Source organism: Pseudophryne corroboree, chromosome 12, assembly GCF_028390025.1.
Source record: "Pseudophryne corroboree isolate aPseCor3 chromosome 12, aPseCor3.hap2, whole genome shotgun sequence".
NCBI lineage: Eukaryota > Metazoa > Chordata > Amphibia > Anura > Myobatrachidae > Pseudophryne > Pseudophryne corroboree.
In genome coordinates, this window is record NC_086455.1 from 12159746 (window position 1) to 12183287 (window position 23542).

General features: G+C 44.5%; 1 protein-coding gene across 1 annotated transcript; it reads right to left on the bottom strand.

The window, feature by feature from the left end:
* Positions 1-677: 677 nt before the first annotated feature.
* BNIPL (BCL2 interacting protein like) lies at positions 678-9052 on the bottom strand. The gene is made up of 8 exons (XM_063946998.1): positions 8989-9052; positions 8405-8635; positions 6333-6497; positions 6053-6155; positions 4646-4777; positions 3878-3964; positions 2123-2221; positions 678-1849 (listed from the first exon to the last, which is right to left on the bottom strand). The coding sequence occupies exons 2-8, from the start codon at positions 8592-8594 to the stop codon at positions 1825-1827; spliced, it is 801 nt and encodes a 266-aa protein (XP_063803068.1). The 5' UTR covers positions 8595-8635; positions 8989-9052; the 3' UTR covers positions 678-1824.
* Between the last annotated feature and the right edge of the window lie 14490 nt (positions 9053-23542).

Consider the following 23542-nt stretch of genomic DNA (forward strand, 5'->3'; position numbering starts at 1 on the left):
GACTGGCAGTGTACACAATAAGGGGACCATTCAGTGGGAGTGTTGGGGGTGTGTCAGTGCAAGTGACTGCATTCCCAAACACAGCTGCAGGCATCGGAGGCCGTGGACAGATGGAGACAGTGACCCTGCCATAGGGCTGCTGCAAACTTCCATGTGACTGATGGTAGTATCCCAGGACGCGTGTTCAGACGCTGACAGTGGGCGTCTCAGACCTTGCACGTGCTGCGGCGTGGATTTACACAAGGGGCGGAGTCTGTAGCAGTATTTGTATAAAGTCACCGCAAACAGACGCTGCTGCTTGCGACGCAGAATCAGTTCCCATTACAAGATACTCTCTAAGAAGCTTTTCTGACCGTTAATTCAAATTATATATTATACTTTAATAGAAGAAAACGGAATGGCTTATTCAGTCATTTATAGGGTATCTGTATGGTCGATCTACAGTGTCTACGCAGACAGTCAATAGGTTGAAACTATGGCGGGAAATCAATTGACATCGCCGGCCTAAAGTGACAGGAGACCGCAGGGGCGATATTAAATTGATGCCTGGTATCGCGCCCATTAGTGTCGAGTTTAGCCCAATAAAGCAGCTAAACCAGACTAAACTAAAGCGCGCGATCGTGAAAAGTGCCGTTTGGGCGCCCAAATGGGTCACTTTTCACACATTTTTAGCTTGGGCACCAAATGCAGTACATCTTCTATATCACACCCCATTTATAGACAAAGTACTGGTGAATTGTCATCTCTGTATCAGCGCTGACCAGCACAATAAAGTGTCACCATATAAAAATACTTTATTAACAGCATCAAAATTTAAATAGAAATTGTGAACGTACATTTGTTGCAGTGTCTTAACAATGTTACATGACGTCTGTACACACAAACACACACGTTTACACATGTGATAAAACTATACAGTACATTACCATCGCTACAGTATAGCACCATTTATCATACCATACACTTTAATAAGGAAACTCCAAGAAAACAAATACACGTTACCACAGAGTTCCATCCCCCAGAATTACAGCATTGCAGCCTTCCCGGTCCTAGTTTTTGGTTCCTTTCTCTACATGACTCAACAACGTAAAAACCATCACTTATAATACCAACTGGACAAAGCTGGAGACACATAACACATGATGCATGATACAGGGCATAGTACACTCCCTACCGTATGTTATATGGATAGTCAAAGTCAGCGTGACCCAGTTAGACAGCCTCGTGCTTTCATACTGGTCACACAAATCATTGCACTGGCAGTTGTGAGTCTATCATATGACCTATTAGAAAGCGAATTACAACCGACAAGGTTAGACGTACGCAGGAAATTTGAATATATAACTGAATATATTATATTTTGGAAGGTGGAAGAATTAGCGACACCGGCCTCATTGCAATCTAATCAATGCTAAGCAACGAGAACAGTACTGCACATACTTTAGGCAAAGAGGAACGTTCCTACAAATAGAATGTACAGGTTGTGGTTAGCACAGCCTAATAGATAACCGCACGTCTGTTCAGTGAAAATGTTATAATAGCCATTGTCTCATATACAGTACGGTTGGTTTTGGCCAATGGTGTCCTAGGAAGTTTTTCTTCTCTGTATAATCACGTTGGCTCGTCAGAATTCCCATTGCCTATTGTGGCACCCAAATCAACAGTACCCCAGCGAATGCCAGCTGGTCCACGTTCCTTCATCCGCTACACGCATTATTCGCTTGTTGTCACCACACTTCCGCAAACCCCCGGATAGTAAAATTCCACCATATTTATATATATAGAGAGAGTTAGTTAATCCAGAACGAATCCTTGGTTACAGTTTTATCTCTTCAAGTCACGGTCTAACCTGAAAAAGAGAAGAAAAAAAAAAATATATATATATATTTTTTTTTTAAACAGATGTACCCTGTAAAATACGGCCACGGTAATACCCCTGTGTGGGAAAGAGTGGTGGTGCAAAACAACTATATAAAATTGCCCCTAAGCATATATGTCCGTCCGTTCCCCTGTACTACGAGTCCTCATTATTGTCAGTTAAGTCTAGATAAACTCATTTATCCCCCCTGTTACACACTGCGTCACGTTATTATTGGATAGCAGAAATACGGGGATCACTCACTGTTGGATGCACTCTGGAATGAGAAGCTGGTCGAGCGGAACAAACTGCGACAGATCAGTTAGGCTGTTGACAAATGTCACCTTTTTCCCAAACTTCGAGCTGCAGAGACGCAAACGTTAGCCGGGTAAGTAAGGCAATGGGAAAATGGTTACCTCAAAATCAAAACATTATTCACTTCAAATTTATCATATCAACGTGCGTTAAGAATTTCATGTGTTATTGGGGGGAGCCATGACACGGCCAGTCACGGCAAGCTCAGGTAAGTGGACCTTTACTAAATCTAGCCGAGTGCCACTGTTCTGTGGAGATCAGGGATCTCTGTGTGAGAATGCCTCTCTCCTACATTCTCATGTTCCGGAATAACACGGAGCTGACACGGATATCAGGGAACACACCTGTGTGGAGCGCCTACAGCTTATTTCTTCAGAAAAGTCCCTGAGACTCCCAGACCTTACCAAGCGAAACCTTATAAACCACAAGTTCCTCAGCAATTGTGTTGAATATCCAAAACCGCAATGCTCAGTCATGCTGGCTGGAAGATTATTGTATTACGTATAGCTGGGTGGCTGCCAGGTACTTATACAGTTACTATTAGCTGCATTTAGTATGAAGGTGACGGAGCTAGGTTTCCACCTCTATTAGTACCTGTCAGAGCTTATCAGTGCTGACTGCATAGTGTGTATATCCTATATAGAGCCATAGAGAAAGGTGGCCGCAGATGTATACTTATAGAGACTGGCGGCCAGGATGAGGCAACTAGTGACATCAAGTCTCGCCTACCTCATCTTCTCATCTCCTTGGCTTCAGGTGGACCTGCAGACGTGGAGGCAGGCATAGTGCAGTATGCACCAGTGCTGTCAGGAGTTCCTGGTGTACAATAGAGAACTGCGGCCAGCCACAAAATGGCTGTCTCACCCAGGCCTGCTTTAAGTAGCGTTAGGTCTTGATGTTTGTACCAGGTGATGGGAGATGGTGTTCCTCACCAACTACAGAATTACCTCTGCAGATTTGGTACACCTGCCTACATACCCTTGTGCAATCGGGTTGGGTATGAAATGCCGGCTGTCGGCGTCGCTGTTCGGACAATCAGGATCCCGACGGTCTAGATTCCGGCGCGGTGTCCTGGCCCTTTCGGGATCCCAGTACCTCGTGCACTGGGATCCCGACCGTCGGGATTGTAACTGTATCCTGTAGTGACAGTGGGCCGCGGGCGCTAGTGTTATATATTTTGCAATCTCGCACCATTCTCAGAGGCACTTTCCATTCACGATGCCTCAGGAATACGTGTTATGTACCTAAAAGCAGCAACAACTTTATAACAGAGCAATTGGAGCAATCTGTATGTAACAGATATACATTTATGTGCATTATGCGTAAATAAATATACATAGGCATCATTCTTGCTTAAATGCCACACCTGTGCCCCCGATTCCCACTTCTCCGCCTCGGTTATTGCTGCATGAGCGAGTCAATTTCATTGTACTTATGTATGCAATACTACGACGATTGACTTTTAATGGATGCAAATAAAACAGATGGCTTTACAAGATGTTGAACGAGCCATTATTCTGGAGAGGAATGTCATCGGAACTCTAGAAGCAGCTGCAACACTGTTACCGTGTAATAATCAGAATCTCGCCAAATTGGGAAGATTAAGTGCTGCTATGGCGGTTTCTATTGTTAATGTCTTCTCTATAGGTGTAATAGCGTAAACCAAAAACCCATTCACTGCTGCATACGGAAACATTTACTAACCTGATAAATGGGCGTATAATGGACAGCAGCGCTTTCACATACCACGTCGCGTGCACAATCAGGACAGATTTCAGATTTTTCTTCAACCTAAAATAATCGTCACATCAGAACAATCCTATATAGCCCTATAAAGACATCACCGTACGGTAGCTCTATAGCATAATGTAAATTACATTTCAGGTGTGAATGGCAAAATTAATTTGCTTCCTAATGCAACAGTAGAAAATAATGACTAATATATTTTCCGGTTATTCCCTAAGTATGTACAATTATTGATCTCTCTCCTCAGACAAATGCCAGTGGCTTCAGTATGCAAATATGTGGGGGGAGACTGTGAAGTGTTCTAGTAGTACAAGAGGCAGGATAGCCTGAGGAATGGAAAAGCCAGTGCAAATATATCTGATTGATATGTTTATGTAGATTAGTCTTAGTGTATGAAATGCGTTGGGTCACTGCAAATAGCACCCAGATGAAGTTGCCCATGGCAACCAATCAGCTGCTCCGCACAATTGTATACTATGCAAATGATAACTGTTACTTTAATGCTGATTGGTTGCCAAGGGCAACTTCTCCACACTTTTCACTGCTCCACGAATAGACCCTTAAATCATGAGAGTGAGGGAACATCAGGATTATATTACATGTGGAACGTTGTTGTTTGGGCAACTTATCCACTTTCTCTCCAAGGCTTGATTGATCTCCCCCATTGAGAGCAGTCAGCCATGCACGGCTACACATACGGAGACTGCAGCAACGAGCGGTACTTACCGTCTGCCCGTGGCCTGGTAACAGCGCTTAATCCAGCTCATGGTGGGGATCTTGTTGCGCGGCGTGCACCCGTTCAGGTAGATCAGCATGTAGTTTTCTACAACCATAAGATCCAGGGTCCCAATTATGTACCTGAGTGTACAGCACAGACTCAGCACACTACTGCAGCATGGCATACAGGGAGAGCGGGCGTTATGTGTGGGCAATACACCAATATTTACAGAGTTACTGACTTCCGGATAATCCTCCTTTATTATAGTCTCTCCCCCATAGAGGTCACCCAAGGGCCGGTTTACCATAGTAATACAGAGGGTCACAGAAGCCCTAACTCCTCCCCATGATGTTAAACCAAAGCTCAATATCTAGCCTTCTAAAAAGCGGACAAGTGGAGATGTTACCAATAGCAACCAGTCAGCCTCGAGGTAGCATTAATCAAGTACACTTGATAAAATGATAGGTAGAATCTGATTAGTTGCTATGGGCAACCAGTGCTGCAGGGAGCTGTGCCGGACCAGAGTAAACTTTTTAGGGTGTGGCCTAATTATGGGAGGCGTGTGCGCTCAAGCTTAGGTAAAAAAGAAGAAGAATAAAAAAGCCACGGGCCCAAGAAACAAGCCGGGCCTGGGTAATTAGTACCCGCTCCCCCTCTCCTCGGCAGGCCTGCCTCAACTTGTCCATTTCTCCACCCTGTAGAAGGCTTTGTACATCTCCCCCGTAGTATATAGTAACACAAACTGTGATAATTTATAGGAGTTTAGGATTATATGTAGCAATGAATGGTCCAAAGTAATATTTCCTGTGAAAACACGGAGCTAAATGCATATAAATTGCCCTTGTAAAGAGTTGTACGCAGCTTTGCGGCTGGACCGCCCCTATCCGTACGCTTAGTATGATCATCATCAATGCGCATTATGCATCTGTCCAGCTCTGCATATCCTGCAGTACTGCCAGTACACCCTGTCTGAACTAAGCCTGTGTGAGACCCTTTCCATCGCAATGGAAGATGCGACTAAAAAATTCCTAGGACTATGCATCGCGGATCCGGAGTACGCGCAGTGTGACAACATGCAAGGTAGGCAACGTGAATGGGTGTACTCTCCAACCTGTGCAAGCCTCATGTATGCAGGTCCCACTGTCTCTCTACAAGAGCCTCGCACAGCAGTCAGGTCTCATCCGTTTACACATCTTGCTGTTTTCATTTACATGGTAAATGACATTGCAAGTTACACATGGAAGAATTAGACGTTAAAAAGTGACGGGCCTCAAACAGCACAAAATGGACAACTATAATATCACCGACGCTATGTTTAAGCGATTACACAAAGTTCCACAGATCGCCCTTTAGCACTACAACACTGCCCCCTACTGGCTATGTAATGTACTGCAGGCCTAATGACATAAGAGTACCTGAAGAGATTGTCCATAACGTATTGGTAATCTGGTATATTGCTCTCCGGTAAGTAGCAGGATGCAAAAATGATGACTGCATTTAAGCCCTCGCCATAATACCCTGGAGGAGAAAGCAGAATAGATGATTATACTGTGCCACCATTTGCCTACAATGTCATTTCTACTATTGTATTAATATCCAAGACTGGAAAATGCCAAATTAGCGGATTCTAAATCCTTGACAGAATCTTCTATGCAATCCCTAAAATGTAATAGCGTGTGGCTTACTCCCGATTACCTCCGTAGGAGATAACTTTCTTATATGGCTCGATAGCTGTCATGTCCACCTTGTGTTCCCCCATTAGGAATATTCTCCATTTGCGGCCATCTTTGTCTGTCATGTCAGCCACACGGTTCTCAACGTAGGAAGCGTTCTCCATCTCTTTAGCCTTCGGGAGGTCATCTGTTGGCGGAGAAACGCGTTACGTGTCAAAACTGAAATATCTTATTTAAAATATAGCACGTGTGACTTAGGAGGTCTATGTACTAAGCCCTGGAGAAATATAAAGTACCAACCAATCAGCTCCTAACTGCCATGCTACAGGCGGTGTTTAAAAAGTGATAGACATGAGCTAATTGGTTGGTAGTTTATCTTTCCCCACTTCCCAGTGCTTTGTACATCTGCCCTTATATCTCTTTCCAAGGCTTCGTTCATAGACCCTTTAGCTACAAACTGTATGGCAATATGATCACTTGGCATAAGAGCTGACACTCTCGCATTGTGGGGCTGTGGCTCCTATCCGCCCCCGTTTGCAGTCACACCAGCGTACTCGCTGGCCTCTAGTTATAAGTCTCACCCACTTCCTATGGCTACACTTGGTTTACTGGCTAATGCTTTTATACAAGTAGGTTCATCCCCAGTCTTATAATATATCCGCCTTGCATGCTGAGCGGTGTAGTGTCCTGTACGATCAACGCTACTAAAACATCATGTTTCTCAGATTGCTTTATAATCGCTGTAACTGCTGTATCCTTTACTTATAAGATTCAATTAACACTTTTCACTTATTAAATTTTTAACACTATTTCTCTATTTTAATTGCATTTCATTTTTGTATCACTTTCTCTATAGCTTCGGCTTCCTAAATACTAATTTATTAACACTATAGTTTTTTCACTGGTATGCTACGCTGGGCTTTCTGGCTTATGCTGGTGTTTTGGGGTGCCACACCCTGCACCTAGATATAGCGCTAGGGACCCCAAATATACAGAGACGCCTTGATGCGGCTTTGGGGCTTATTCACACATTTGCGCAAATATGTGTAACTAAGATCTCTGAATTCTAATATTATGTGGGATTTATATCTGGTTACTGTTATCATTCAGGGTGCTGGGGGAAACAATCTCTTTTTTTCTTGCTTATAAGAGATTATGAATCAGAATATTTGGAAGTTCTTAGCACTGCAGTTTCCTGCATATGAGCCCTGGCTGACATTGAGCACCAATCATTTGATAACGGAGGACTAAACATTGAAAATCGTATTGCAGGTACTGTACTACAAGATCACAAACCACTACTGGCGTTTATGGTGTCCCCTTATAAATGATTTGCAGCTCATTCACCTGTACATGCAAATCTAGGAAACTGACACTCAGGCGGTCTGTTGTGGTTTTATTCTGTATGACTTGCCCTAGGCTACTCGTTATTACGGCGTAGGGAGAGGGGGCTAAAGTAGATCTTATGCCAAACGATGCGTAGTGTATAGAATGTTTAATAAATAACAGAAGGACGCATTGTAGTATTCCCCTGTATTGCATGGGATTACGGCAGACAGAAAGGCCAAATTTAGACAATCGTGAGCATGAAGTATTCATTTATCATAACGGCCATTTTACAGGCTGATGCTTGCTATGTGGGAGAAAATTCTCAAATGACAAAGCACTGCATGTCAGTTATGCTTGTTCTGTGCACAAGGGCAGTGTCTTGGTGCAGTGGCTTCCAAACGAGGTCCTCAAGGCACCCCAAAGGTCCAGGTTTTAAGGATAGCCATGTTTAAGCAGAGGTGACCTATATAGTACCTCAGTCAGTTTGATTATACCATCTGTGCCAAAGCAGAGATATCCCTAAACCCTGGACTGTTGGGACGTCTTGAGAACCACGTTTGGGAACCTGTTATCTGTATGGTCTGTGGCCAATCGCACAGTCTCCTCCTTCTGAACAGCCCCATAAATGGTATATCTCAATGGCCACATAGCTTATATGTGGTCTACTTAGCCCATGATATATGGTTCTATATAACCGCCTATAACAAAAGCACAACTTGCTCTTGTACCACACCCCCTAGTAGGGAACCTGAAAAGAGAATTTACCTTCCCATTCAAATTCGTGGCTCATTTCGGGAAAGTCCAGCATTTCATTGGTACTTGGGGTTTCCAGATCATCAATATCAAAGTCGAAGTCCTCGTCCGTCGTTCGTTCCTTGATGTTGCTGGAGGCGGCCGACCCCTCGCTGTTCTCCAGGTTAAAGCTGATATCGGGGGCAGAGAGGCGTTTCTTCATGTGACGGTTACCGCACAATTCCAGCGTACTCGGGGGGCAGACTGCGGGGGTAACACAAGAGGATAACACGTTTACACTAGGATCTTTTACCATCGATACAAGTCACTTCAACTGTTCAGCATAGAGTATATTCTTTTTCTATTAGAATATAGCAGACAAAAAAATTCAACAATAATCATACATTAATAATAATCATACAATATCAATAATCATACAATAATAATAATCATACATTAATATCAATAATCATACATTAATAATAATAATCACACATAAATAACAGTTGAGCAACTGCTACTATTTATGTTGAATATTTCTGCAGTGTAAACTTTCACAGCCAAATTGTGTTGTTTTCTCTTCGTCCTCTCATCACATAACATATAGCGGCCATTACCTGCTGGATGCTCTTCTTTGGAATCTATATCGTCCTCTTCTGTAGTTGCCTCTGGAAGGGGCCTGCAAAATATTACATTATATGATCATTACACCACTGACTGTATAGGGTGTAATACGTCCAGCGGTCAGGTCATGTTGGGGGTGTAGTGTCTTATGTCTGTATAGGGTGTAATAGATGTATTATGGTCATGGCCAGTGGTCAGGTCATGTTGGGGGTGTAGTGTCTTATGTCTGTATAGGGTGTAATAGATGTATTATGGTCATGGCCAGTGGTCAGGTCATGTTGGGGGTGTAGTGTCCTATGTCTGTATAGGGTGTAATAGATGTATTATGGTCATGGCCAGTGGTCAGGTCATGTTGGGGGTGTAGTGTCCTGTGTCTGTATAGGGTGTAATAGATGTATTATGGTCATGGCCAGTGGTTAGGTCATGTTGGGGTGTAGTGTCCTATGTCTGTATAGGGTGTAATAGATGTATTATGGTCATGGCCAGTGGTCAGGTCATGTTGGGGGTGTAGTGTCCTATGTCTGTATAGGGTGTAATAGATGTATTATGGTCACTGGCAGTGGTCAGGTCATGTTGGGGGTGTAGTGTCCTATGTCTGTATAGGGTGTAATAAATGTATTATGGTCATGGCCAGCGGTCAGGTCATGTTTGGGGTGTAGTGTCCTATGTCTGTATAGGGTGTAATACGTCCAGCGGTCAGGTCATGTTGGGGGTGTAGTGTCCTATATCTGTATAGGGTGTAATAGATGTATTATGGTCATGGCCAGTGGTCAGGTCATGTTGGGGGTGTAGTGTCTTATGTCTGTATAGGGTGTAATAGATGTATTATGGTCATGGCCAGTGGTCAGGTCATGTTGGGGGTGTAGTGTCCTGTGTCTGTATAGGGTGTAATAGATGTATTATGGTCATGGCCAGTGGTCAGGTCATGTTGGGGGTGTAGTGTCCTATGTCTGTATAGGGTGTAATAGATGTATTATGGTCATGGCCAGTGGTCAGGTCATGTTGAGGGTGTAGTGTCCTGTGTCTGTATAGGGTGTAATAGATGTATTATGGTCATGGCCAGTGGTTAGGTCATGTTGGGGTGTAGTGTCCTATGTCTGTATAGGGTGTAATAAATGTATTATAGTCATGGCCAGCGGTCAGGTCATGTTTGGGGTGTAGTGTCCTATGTCTGTATAGGGTGTAATACGTCCAGCGGTCAGGTCATGTTGGGGTGTAGTGTCCTATGTCTGTATAAGGTGTAATAGATGTATTATGGTCATGGCCAGTGGTCAGGTCATGTTGGGGTGTAGTGTCCTGTGTCTGTATAGGATGTTATAGATGTATTATGGTCATGGCCAGTGGTCAGGTCATGTTGGAGTGTAGTGTCCTATGTCTGTATAGAGTGTAATAGATGTATTATGGTCATGGCCAATGGTCAGGTCATGTTGGGGTGTAGTGTCCTATGTCTGTATGGGGTGCAATAGATGTATTATGGTCATGGCCAGTGGTCAGGTCATGTTGGGGTGTACTGTCCTATGTTTGTATAGGGTGTAATAGATGTATTATGATCATGGCCAGTGGTCAGGTCATGTTGGGGGTGTAGTGTCCTATGTCTGTATAGGGTGTAATAGATGTATTATGATCATGGCCAGTGGTCAGGTCATGTTGGGGGTGTAGTGTCCTATGTCTGTATAGGGTGTAATAGATGTATTATGGTCATGGCCAGTGGTCAGGTCATGTTGGGGTGTAGTGTCCTATGTCTGTATAGGGTGTAATAGATGTATTATGGTCATGGCCAGAGGTCAGGTCATGTTGGGGTGTAGTGTCCTATGTCTGTATAGGGTGTAATAGATGTATTATGGTAATGGCCAATGGTCAGGTCATGTTGGGGTGTAGTGTCCTATAACTGTATAGGGTGTAATAGATGTATTATGGTCATGGCCAGTGGTCAGGTCATGTTGGGGATGTAGTGTCCTATGTCTGTATAGGGTGTAATAGATGTATTATGGTCATGGTCAGTGGTCAGGTCATGTTGGGGTGTAGTGTCCTATGTCTGTATAGGGTGTAATAGATGTATTATGGTCATGGCCAGTGGTCAGGTCATGTTGGGGGTGTAGTGTCCTATGTCTGTATAGGGTGTAATAGATGTATTATGGTCATGGCCAGTGGTCAGGTCATGTTGGGGATGTAGTGTCCTATGTCTGTATAGGGTGTAATAGATGTATTATGGTCATGGTCAGGTCATGTTGGGGGGTGTAGTGTCCTGTGTCTGTATAGGGTGTAATAGATGTATTATGGTCATGGCCAGAGGTCAGGTCATGTTGGGGTGTAGTGTCCTATGTCTGTATAGGGTGTAATAGATGTATTATGGTCATGGCCAGTGGTCAGGTCATGTTGGGGTGTAGTGTCCTATGTCTGTATAGGGTGTAATAGATGTATTATGGTCATGGCCAGTGGTCAGGTCATGTTGGGGTGTAGTGTCCTATCTATGTCTGTATAGAGTGTAATAGATGTAGTATGGTCATGGCCAGTGGTCAGGTCATGTTGGGGTGTAGTGTCCTATGTCTGTATAGGGTGTAATAGATGTATTATGGTCATGGCCAGTGGTCAGGTCATGTTAAGGGTGTAGTGTCCTGTGTCTGCATAGGGTGTAATAGATGTATTATGGTCATGGCCAGAGGTCAGGTAATGTTGGAGGTGTAGTGTCCTGTGTCTGTATAGAGTGTAATAGATGTATTATGGTCATGGCCAGTGGTCAGGTCATGTTGGGGGTGTAGTGTCCTATGTCTGTATAGGGTGTAATAGATGTATTATGGTCATGGCCAGTGGTCAGGTCATGTTGGGGTGTAGTGTCCTATGTCTGTATAGGGTGTAATAGATGTATTATGGTCATGGCCAGTGGTCAGGTCATGTTGGGGTGTAGTGTCCTATGTCTGTATAGGGTGTAATAGATGTATTATGGTCATGGTCAGTGGTCAGGTCATGTTGGGGGTGTAGTGTCCTATGTCTGTATAGAGTGTAATAGATGTATTATGGTCATGGCCAGTGGTCAGGTCATGTTGGGGTGTAGTGTCCTATGTCTGTATAGGGTGTAATAGATGTATTATGGTCATGGCCAGTGGTCAGGTCATGTTGGGGTGTAGTGTCCTATGTCTGTATAGGGTGTAATAGATGTATTATGGTCATGGCCAGTGGTCAGGTCATGTTGGGGTGTAGTGTCCTATGTCTGTACAGGGTGTAATAGATGTATTATGGTCATGGCCAGTGGTCAGGTCATGTTGGGGTGTAGTGTCCTATGTCTGTATAGGGTGTAATAGATGTATTATGGTCATGGTCAGTGGTCAGGTCATGTTGGGGGTGTAGTGTCCTATGTCTGTATAGGGTGTAATAGATGTATTCCAGTGGTCAGGTCATGTTGGGGTGTAGTGTCCTATGTCTGTATAGGGTGTAATAGATGTATTATGGTCATGGCCAGTGGTCAGGTCATGTTGGGGTGTAGTGTCCTATGTCTGTATAGGGTGTAATAGATGTATTATGGTCATGGTCAGTGGTCAGGTCATGTTGGGGGTGTAGTGTCCTATGTCTGTATAGGGTGTAATAGATGTATTATGGTCATGGCCAGTGGTCAGGTCATGTTGAGGTGTAGTGTCCTATGTCTGTATAGGGTGTAATAGATGTATTATGGTCATGGCCAGTGGTCAGGTCATGTTGGGGGTGTACTGTCCTATGTCTGTATAGGGTGTAATAGATGTATTATGGTCATGGCCAGTGGTCAGGTCATGTTGGGGTGTAGTGTCCTGGGTCTGTATAAGTTGTAATAGAATTGTATCATCTTGGGGGTGTATTGTCATGTCTTTGTAGAGTAAAAACTTACATTATTATATTATGATGACACAGTGTGTCTGTTGATCTGGGTAAGAGGGGCTGTGATGAATGACTAAGTGGGACATGTACTGAGCAGTAATAAAAGTGGAGCAGTTGCCCATGGCAACCAATCAGCTGCCCTGTATACTTTTATATGCAAATTATAACTGTTAGGTCAATGCTGATTGGTTGCCATGGGCAACTTCTCCACCGGCTCACTTCTCCACTCTTATCACTGCTTAGTACATGTCCCCCTAAGCCAGTAATGAGAAACTCCTCGTCCTGCCATTCCTCCTTCAGCTCCATGTCATCGATACGTGGCTTTGGTAATGCAGAGGAAATGGACACTGGGTGCACAAGAAGGCTATAACTGCAGGGGGTACATAGGAAGCAGGAGACAGTAATGTAGACTATATAGCAAGCAGTACATCTCACAGAGGTTCTCTTCTCAATCTCCGCTTTACGTATTGTTGCATACACAGAATATACACAGTTGTAAGTTAGTACTGTACAGTGGTGGTACAGTGTTTAATTTATTTTACAAGTCCGAGGAGTGCTGCCTCGATCGCAATACTTACTTAAGTTAACTGAGGAGGGCACCGGGGCCGCTGTGTGGAGATTTTGTGAGTGCCGGGAAACGCTGTATGTATGTATATCATATATATATATATATATATATATATATATATATATATATATATATAGTATGTTCCCTTAGTGCGCTCTTATTATACACTACTGAAATGTCTAATTACTTTATGTCAGTTAGTGTCTGAGTTTACTAACATAAACACTATTATATTTCCAAACGGGAAAGCAAGCTTCAACACAGAGAGAATCCTTTGTCGGTAAGGATCAAAAATAGATAAAAGAAGAAATATCTCTATGGCGCGCTCTTATTCTATAATCTGATAGAATTAGATGACTGTTGGTGGATGTTATATAAAGAGAGGATGACCTTACACATTTATACACCCATATTAGAATCACATATATCTCTTTATTAAAAGATTTTGATTTAAAACTTATCCTTTTCTTTTACATTGGAGATACAATTGTATATTTCAACATTATTTGTATAAGGAAAAAAACAACAATATAATGAGCTTTCACCCAACGCGTTTCGTCTATATCGACTTCTTCAGGGGTGTTTTCTAAATAACAGCTCTCTGTTTATATTGGAATAACTGTAGTATTCAAAAGGTATGAAGTTCTAATTGAACCAAAGTTGTACTGAAAAATATTTATTACCAAGTTGAAAAAACTTGAAGAAAATTATTCCCAGAATATGATAGCGTTTATTGGGATTCCTTATTATAGGCCACCTAATGAATTATATTCTTCTCCAGCATGTAGATATATATTTCATTCATTTTTCTTGGCTCATTGGGTTGGCATTTCCTCAGTTTTTCAAAGTATCAGTGAAGTCCAACAGAAGGGATCCACTTGTAAACTTAGGATAAAAATATCCCTTTAATTTTCCAGCAGTTGTCCTATAGGTCTGCCTGCATAGGTATCCAATATTGGAATTATATATATATATATATATATATATATATATATATATATATATATATATATATATATATATATATAATAAGAATTTACTTACCGATAATTCTATTTCTCGGAGTCCGTAGTGGATGCTGCGGTTCCTGAAAGGACCATGGGGAATAGCGGCTCCGCAGGAGACAGGGCACAAAAGTAAAGCTTTCCGATCAGGTGGTGTGCACTGGCTCCTCCCCCTATGACCCTCCTCCAAGCCAGTTAGATACTGTGCCCGGACGAGCGTACACAATAAGGGAGGAATTTTGAATCCCGGGTAAGACTCATACCAGCCACACCAATCACACCGTACAACTTGTGATCTAAACCCAGTTAACAGTATGATAACAGCGGAGCCTCTGAAAAGATGGCTCACAACAATAATAACCCGATTTTTGTAACTATGTACAAGTATTGCAGATAATCCGCACTTGGGATGGGCGCCCAGCATCCACTACGGACTCCGAGAAATAGAATTATCGGTAAGTAAATTCTTATTTTCTCTATCGTCCTAGTGGATGCTGGGGTTCCTGAAAGGACCATGGGGATTATACCAAAGCTCCCAAACGGGCGGGAGAGTGCGGATGACTCTGCAGCACCGAATGAGAGAACTCCAGGTCCTCCTTAGCCAGGGTATCAAATTTGTAGAATTTAGCAAACGTGTTTGCCCCTGACCAAGTAGCTGCTCGGCAAAGTTGTAAAGCCGAGACCCCTCGGGCAGCCGCCCAAGATGAGCCCACCTTCCTTGTGGAATGGGCATTTACATATTTTGGCTGTGGCAGGCCTGCCACAGAATGTGCAAGCTGAATTGTATTACACATCCAACTAGCAATAGTCTGCTTAGAAGCAAGAGCACCCAGTTTGTTGGGTGCATACAGGATAACAGCAAGTCAGTTTTCCTGACTCCAGCCGTCCTGGAACATATTTTCAGGGCCCTGACAACATCTAGCAACTTGGAGTCCTCCAAGTCCCTAGTAGGTGCAAGGCACCACCATAAGCTGGTTCAGGTGAAACACTGACACCACCTTAGGGAGAGAACTGGGGACGAGTCCGCAGCTCAGCCCTGTCCGAATGGACAAACAGATATGGGCTTTTTTGAGAAAAAAACACCAATTTGACACTCGCCTGGTCCAGGCCAGGACCAAGAGCATGGTCACTTTTCATGTGAGATGCTTCAAATCCACAGATTTGACTGGTTTTAAACCAATGTGATTTGAGGAATCCCAGAACTACGTTGAGATCCCACAGTGCCACTGGAGGCACAAAAGGGGTTTGTATATGCAATACTCCCTTGACAAACTTCTGGACTTCAGGAACTGAAGCCAATTCTTTCTGGAAGAAAATCGACAGGGCCGAAATTTGAACCTTAATGGACCCCAATTTGAGGCCCATAGACACTCCTGTTTGCAGGAAATGCAGGAAACGACCGAGTTGAAATTTCTTTGTGGGGCCTTCCTGGCCTCACACCACGCAACATATTTTCGCCACATGTGGTGATAATGTTGTGCGGTCACCTCCTTTCTGGCTTTGACCAGGGTAGGAATGACCTCTTCCGGAATGCCTTTTTCCCTTAGGATCCGGCTTTCCACCGCCATGCCGACAAACGCAGCTGCGGTAAGTCTTGGAACAGACATGGTACTTGCTGAAGCAAGTCCCTTCTTAGCGGCAGAGGCCATAAGACCTCTGTAAGCATCTCTTGAAGTTCCGGGTACCAAGTCCTTCTTGGCCAATCCGGAGCCATGAGTATAGTTCTTACTCCTCTACGTCTTATAATTCTCAGCACCTTAGGTATGAGAAGCAGAGGAGGGAACACATACACCGACTGGTACACCCACAGTGTTACCAGAACGTCCACAGCTATTGCCTGAGGGTCTCTTGACCTGGCGCAATACCTGTCCCGTTTTTTGTTCAGATGGGACGCCATCATGTCCACCTTTGGTATTTCCCAACGGTTTACAATCATGTGGAAAAAACTTCCCGATGAAGTTTCCACTCTCCCGGGTGGAGGCCGTGCCTGCTGAGGAAGTCTGCTTCCCAGTTTCCATTCCCGGGATGAAAAACTGCTGACAGTGCTATCACATGATTTTCCGCCCAGCGAAAAGTCCTTGCAGTTTTTGCCATTGCCCTCCTGCTTCTTGTGTCGCCCTGTCTGTTTACGTGGGCGACTGCCGTGATGTTTTTCCCACTGGATCAATACCGGCTGACCTTGAAGCAGAGGTCTTGCTAAGCTTAGAGCATTATAAATTTACCCTTAGCTCCAGTATATTTATGTGGAGAAAAGTCTCCAGACTTGATCACACTCCCTGGAAATTTTTTCCTTGTGTGACTGCTCCCCAGCCTCTCGGGCTGGGCTCCGTGGTCACCAGCATCCAATCCTGAATGCCGAATCTGCGGCCCTCTAGAAGATGAGCACTCTATAACCACCACAGGAGAGACACCCTTGTCCTTGGATATAGGGTTATCCGCTGATGCATCTGAAGATGCGATCCGGACCATTTGTCCAGCAGATCCCACTGAAAAGTTCTTGCGTGAAATCTGCCGAATGGAATTGCTTCGTAGGAAGCCACCATTTTTACCAGGACCCTTGTGCAATGATGCACTGTTTTTAGGAGGTTCCTGACTAGCTCGGATAACTCCCTGGCTTTCTCTTCCGGGAGAAACACCTTTTTCTGGACTGTGTCCAGAATCATCCCTAGGCACAGCAGACGTGTCGTCGGGATCAGCTGCGATTTTGGAATATTTAGAATCCACCCGTGCTGTTGTAGCAGTATCCTAGATAGTGCTACTCCGACCTCCAACTGTTCCCTGGACTATGCCCTTATCAGGAGATCGTCCAAGTAAGGGATAATTAAGACGCCTTTTCTTCGAAGAAGAATCATCATTTCGGCCATTACCTTGGTAAAGACCCGGGGTGCCGTGGACAATCCAAACGGCAGCGTCTGAAACTGATAGTGACAGTTCTGCACCACGAACCTGAGGTACCCTTAGTGAGAAGGGCAAATTTGGGACATAGAGGTAAGCATCCCTGATGTCCCGGGACACTATAGTCCCCTTCTTCCTGGTTCGTTATCACTGCTCTGAGTGACTCCATCTTGATTTGAACCTTTGTAAGTGTTCAAAAAAAATTTTTTTTTTTTTTTTTTTTTAGAATAAGTCTCACCTAGCCTTCTGGCTTCAGTACCACAATATAGTGTGGAATAATACCCCTTTTCTTGTAGTAGGAGGGGTAATTTAATTTTCACCTGCTGGGAATACAGCTTGTGAATTTTTTCCCATACTGCCTCCTTGTCGGAGGGAGACCTTGGTAAAGCAGACTTCAGGAGCCTGCGAAGGGGAAACGTCTCGACATTCCAATCTGTACCCCTGGGATACTACTTGTAGGATCCAGGGGTCCTGTACGGTCTCAGCGCCATGCTGAGAACTTGTCAGAAGCGGTGGAACGCTTCTGTTCCTGGGAATGGGCTGCCTGCTGCAGTCTTCTTCCCTTTCTTCTATCCCTGGGCAGATATGATCTTATAGGGACGAAAGGACTGAGGCTGAAAAGACGGTGTCTTTTTCTGCAGAGATGTGACTTAGGGTAAAAACGGTGGATTTTCCAGCAGTTGCCGTGGCCACCAGGTCCGATGGACCGACCCCAAATAACTCCTCTTCCTTTATACGGCAATACACCTTTGTGCCGTTTGGAATCTGCATCACCTGACCACTGTCGTGTCCATAACATCTTCTGGCAGTTATGGACATCGCATTTACTCTTGATGCCAGAGTGCAAATATCCCTCTGTGCATCTCGCATATATAGAAATGCATCCTTTAAATGCTCTATAGTCAATAAAATACTGTCCCTGTCAAGGGTATCATATTTTTAGTCAGGGAATCCGACCAAGCCACCCCAGTTCTGCACATCCAGGCTGAGGCGATCGCTGGTCGCAGTATAACACCAGTATGTGTGTATATACTTTTTATGATATTTTCCAGCCTCCTGTCAGCTGGTCCTTGAGGACGGCCCTATCTATAGACGGTACCGCCACTTGTTTTGATAAGCGTGTGAGCGCCTTATCCACCCTAAGGGGTGTTTCCCAACGCGCCCTAACTTCTGGCGGGAAAGGGTATACCGCCCATAATTTTCTATCGGGGGGAACCCACGCATCATCACACACTTTATTTAATTTATCTGATTCAGGAAAAACTATGGTAGTTTTTTCACATCCCACATAATACCCTCTTTTGTGGTACTTGTAGTATCAGAAATATGTAACACCTCCTTCATTGCCTTTAACGTGTGGCCCTAATAAGGAATACGTTTGTTTATTCACCGTCGACACTGGATTCAGTGTCCCTGTCTGTGTCTGTGTCGACCGACTAAAGTAAACGGGCGTTTTAAAACCCCTGACGGTGTTTTTGAGACGTCTGGACCGGTACTAATTGTTTGTCGGCCGTCTCATGTCGTCAACCGACCTTGCAGCGTGTTGACATTATCACGTAATTCCCTAAATAAGCCATCCATTCCGGTGTCGACTCCCTAGAGAGTGACATCACCATTACAGGCAATTGCTCCGCCTCCTCACCAACATCGTCCTCCTACATGTCGACACACACGTACCGACACACAGCACACACACAGGGAATGCTCTGATAGAGGACAGGACCCACTAGCCCTTTGGAGAGACAGAGGGAGAGTTTGCCAGCACACACCAAAAACGCTATAATTATATAGGGACAACCTTATATAAGTGTTTTCCCTTATAGCATCTTTTTTATATATTTCTAACGCCAAATTAGTGCCCCCCCTCTCTGTTTTAACCCTGTTTCTGTAGTGCAGTACAGGGGAGAGCCTGGGAGCCTTCCCTCCAGCCTTTCTGTGAGGGAAAATGGCGCTGTGTGCTGAGGAGATAGGCCCCGCCCCTTTTTCGGCGGCCTCGTCTCCCGCTCTTAACGGATTCTGGCAGGGGTTAAATATCTCCATATAGCCTCCGGAGGCTATATGTGAGGTATTTTTAGCCAAAATAGGTATTCATTTGCCTCCCAGGGCGCCCCCCTCCCAGCGCCCTGCACCCTCAGTGACTGCCGTGTGAAGTGTGCTGAGAGGAAAATGGCGCACAGCTGCAGTGCTGTGCGCTACCTTTAGAAGACTGAGGAGTCTTCTGCCGCCGATTCTGGACCTCTTCTTACTTCAGCATCTGCAAGGGGGCCGGCGGCAAGGCTCCGGTGACCATCCAGGCTGTACCTGTGATCGTCCCTCTGGAGCTGATGTCCAGTAGCCAAGAAGCCAATCCATCCTGCACGCAGGTGAGTTCACTTCTTCTCCCCTAAGTCCCTCGTTGCAGTGATCCTGTTGCCAGCAGGACTCACTGTAAAATAAAAAACCTAAGCTAAACTTTTCTAAGCAGCTCTTTAGGAGAGCCACCTAGATTGCACCCTTCTCGGCCGGGCACAAAAATCTAACAGGCTTGGAGGAGGGTCATAGGGGGAGGAGCCAGTGCACACCACCTGATCGGAAAGCTTTACTTTTGTGCCCTGTCTCCTGCGGAGCCGCTATTCCCCATGGTCCTTTCAGGAACCCCAGCATCCACTAGGACGATAGAGAAATATATATATATATATATATATATATATATATATATATATATATATATACACATATTGCTCAAAAAAATAAAGGGAACACTAAAATAACACATCCTAGATCTGAATGAATGAAATATTCTTATTAAATACTTTGTTCTTTACATAGTTGAATGTGCTGACAACAATATCACACAAAACTTATCAATGGAAATCACATTTATTAACCCATGGAGGTCTGGATTTGGAGTCACCCTCAAAATTAAAGTGGAAAAACACACTACAGGCTGATCCAACTTTGATGTAATGTCCTTAAAACAAGTCAAAATGAGGCTCAGTAGTGTGTGTGGCCTCCACGTGCCTGTATGACCTCCCTACAACCCACACAAGTGGCTCAGGTAGTGCAGCTCATCCAGGATGGCACATCAATGCGAGCTGTGGCAAGAAGGTTTGCTGTGTCTGTCAGCGTAGTGTCCAGAGCATGGAGGCGCTACCAGGAGACAGGCCAGTACATCAGGAGACGTGGAGGAGGCCGTAGGAGGGCAACAACCCAGCAGCAGGACCGCTATCTCCGCCTTTGTGCAAGGAGGAACAGGAGGAGCACTGCCAGAGCCCTGCAAAATGACCTCCAGCAAGCCACAAATGCGCATGTGTCTACTCAAACGATCAGAAACAGACTCCATGAGGGTGGCTTATAACCCAACACCGTGCAAAACGTTTGGCATTTGCCAGAGAACACCAAGATTGGCAAATTTGCCACTGGCGCCCTGTGCTCATCACAGATGAAAGCAGGTTCTCACTGAGCACATGTGACAGAGTCTGGAGACGCCAAGGAGAACGTTCTGCTGCCTGCAACATCCTCCAGCATGACCGGTTTGGCAGTGGGTCAGTAATGGTGTGGGGTGGCATTTCTTTGGGGGGCCGCACAGCCCTCCATGTGCTCGCCAGAGGTAGCCTGACTGCTATTAGGTACCAAGATGAGATCCTCAGACCCCTTGTGAGACCATATGCTGGTGCGGTTGGCCCTGCGTTCCTCCTAATGCAAGAAAATGCTAGACCTCATGTGGCTGGAGTGTGTCAGCAGTTCCTGCAAGACGAAGGCATTGATGCTATGGACTGGCCCGCCCGTTTCCCAGACCTGAATCCAATTGAGCACATCTGGGACATCATGTCTCTCTCCATCCACCAACGCCACATTGCACCACAGACTGTCCAGGAGTTGGCGGATGCTTTAGTCCAGGTCTGGGAGGAGATCCCTCAGGAGACCATCCACCACCTCATCAGGAGCATGCCCAGGCATTGTAGGGAGGTCATACAGGCACGTGGAGGCCACACACACTACTGAGCCTCATTTTGACTTGTTTTAAGGACATTACATCAAAGTTGGATCAGCCTGTAGTGTGTTTTTCCACTTTAATTTTGAGTGTGACAACAAATCCAGACCTTCATGGGTTAATAACTTTGATTTCCATTGATAATTTTTGTGTGAGTTTGTTGTCAGCACATTCAACTGTGTAAAGAACAAAGTATTTAATAAGAATATTTCATTCATTCAGATCTAGGATGTGTTATTTTAGTGTTCCCTTTATTTTTTTGAGCAGTGTATATATATCCTACTTGGCTGTTGTATAGCAAACCGAAGACAAATTCCTAGTATACGCAAGTTTACCTGGCCAATAAAGCGGATTCTGATAATATATATTACAATAATATAAGGCTTGAACGGAAGAGCTCTGCACTGCTATCTGCTGGTGATAAATTAGACTGCAGCCTTATGCTTTATTTTAGTTTTTAATAACTTTGTTAGCATGTTTTTAACAATATTCTTGGCTGTGGAAGCTTCTGAGCCCCGCTAATTCTTCTTCATTCATTTATATGAAAAATGCAGATACAGCCGATGCAACATAAGACCAGTAGGTGGAGACAGAGAGTTAAAAGAATATTTGAGTCCAGTCCAGCTATTTCTATACTAGAGTACCATAGGGCAATCGGAACACAGATCAGCAGTAAATACTGTCGCCTCCCAAGCCAGATTTTTCTTTTATAGAGTTATTAGTGTGCAGGCAAGTGATGAAAAACCTCTTGGGTGTCCAGGGCATTAATAAACAAAATATTAATCCTTCAGCTATGATACGTAGGCATTTATGAGATAACTGTAAATCTACAGTGTTAGTTTGTTTTTATTACACTGCAAAAGAGAAGAAACAAAATATTGTCATAAGGATTTATTGCTTAATCATAATTTTATATATAACCTGTAAATGATGTAATACATTATGTCGCAGAGGGAACGGATTAGTCAGATTAGCTCATCACCAGACGACAAATAGCTGACATTTATAGGCCGCAGTGACCGGGCGGCACGAATTGCAGCGAGTTTTATTAACCCGGTCATGGACACAGCTGATGATTTTCAAACTGACCGCTAAAATAATAAATTGCATGAAACATGAATGAGATGAGAACTTGACGACATTGCCAGTGGCACAGCAAGGGCTCCACGGATGGAAATCTTGGCCTACTTGATTTACCTAATCTGTGGAACGAGGCTGGCCCAGTCTTTTCACAGCTCACTCACACAGACGTATCTATATCATCTGATTCAGAGGTCACCAAAGTGCCCAGTGACACTGTCAATCCAAACTCCCTAATCCAGTGGTTCCCACACTCAGTCCTCAAAGCATCACAACAGTCCAGGTTTTCAATTTATCCATGCTTAAGCAGAGGTGACTTAATTAGTAGCTTAGTTAGTTTGATTATACCATCTGTGCACAATCAGAGATAGCCTTAAAACCTGGACTGTTAGGGTGCCTTGAGTAGTGAGTTTGTGAAACCCTGCCATAATCCATGATACGACTTTGACCACTTCCAGCGTGAAGAACAGCAGCCTGGAGTACATTGGCTGTGGCTTTGCTGGGCACAAGCCGGAGGTGGCTCTCCTCGTGCCTGCAGAATCGGCTCCTGCCTAGTGTTTATTAAGCAGTGAGAGCCTGGGGTATCCTGCTGCTACCTCCAGCCACGTGGCTCACAGCCCGCCCTATCGTGGGCTCTCTTTGTCATCCCTGACTCTATTGCAGTGGTTCCCACATGCGGTCCTCAAGGCACCCCAACTCAGTCCGGGTTTTAGGAATATCCTGTCTTGTGCACAGTGTCCCCTACTGCTTACTCTTCCCTTCTCACCTGGCTACCTCCCGTGGGCACCCCGCTCATAACTATTGGAATCCGAGCGCCACGTTTTCTGCCCGGCTATGCAGTGGTCTCTGCCCACATAAGACATCACAGCACAGCTGTAGTTGTGCAAGTACACCTAATAGTCTATTGCTGTTTAGTGGCACATATTGCTATAGACCAGTGGTTCCAAACTCAGTCCTCAAGGACCCCCAACAGTTCATGTTTTCCAGGTCACCTAGCAGTTAAACAGGTGTATTCATTACTCACTGACGCATTTAAAAAGACCCACAGGTGAAGCAAATCATTTCACTTGCAATCCTGTGAGGAGATCTGGAAAACATGAACTGTTGGGGGTACTTGAGTACTGAATTTGGGAACCACTGGTATAGACTGTATTCTCATTACATACAAGCAAACACTTGGT

Excerpts from the sequence above, each read along its gene's own strand:
- BNIPL (XM_063946998.1), bottom strand. The coding sequence starts at position 8,594 with ATGAAGAAACGCCTCTCTGCCCCCGATATCAGCTTTAACCTGGAGAAC. Across the intron at positions 6,498-8,404 it reads CCACGAATTTGAATGGGAAG|ATGACCTCCCGAAGGCTAAA; the intron begins GTAAATTCTCTT and ends CTCCGCCAACAG. Across the intron at positions 3,965-4,645 it reads TACCAGGCCACGGGCAGACG|GTTGAAGAAAAATCTGAAAT; the intron begins GTAAGTACCGCT and ends CGATTATTTTAG.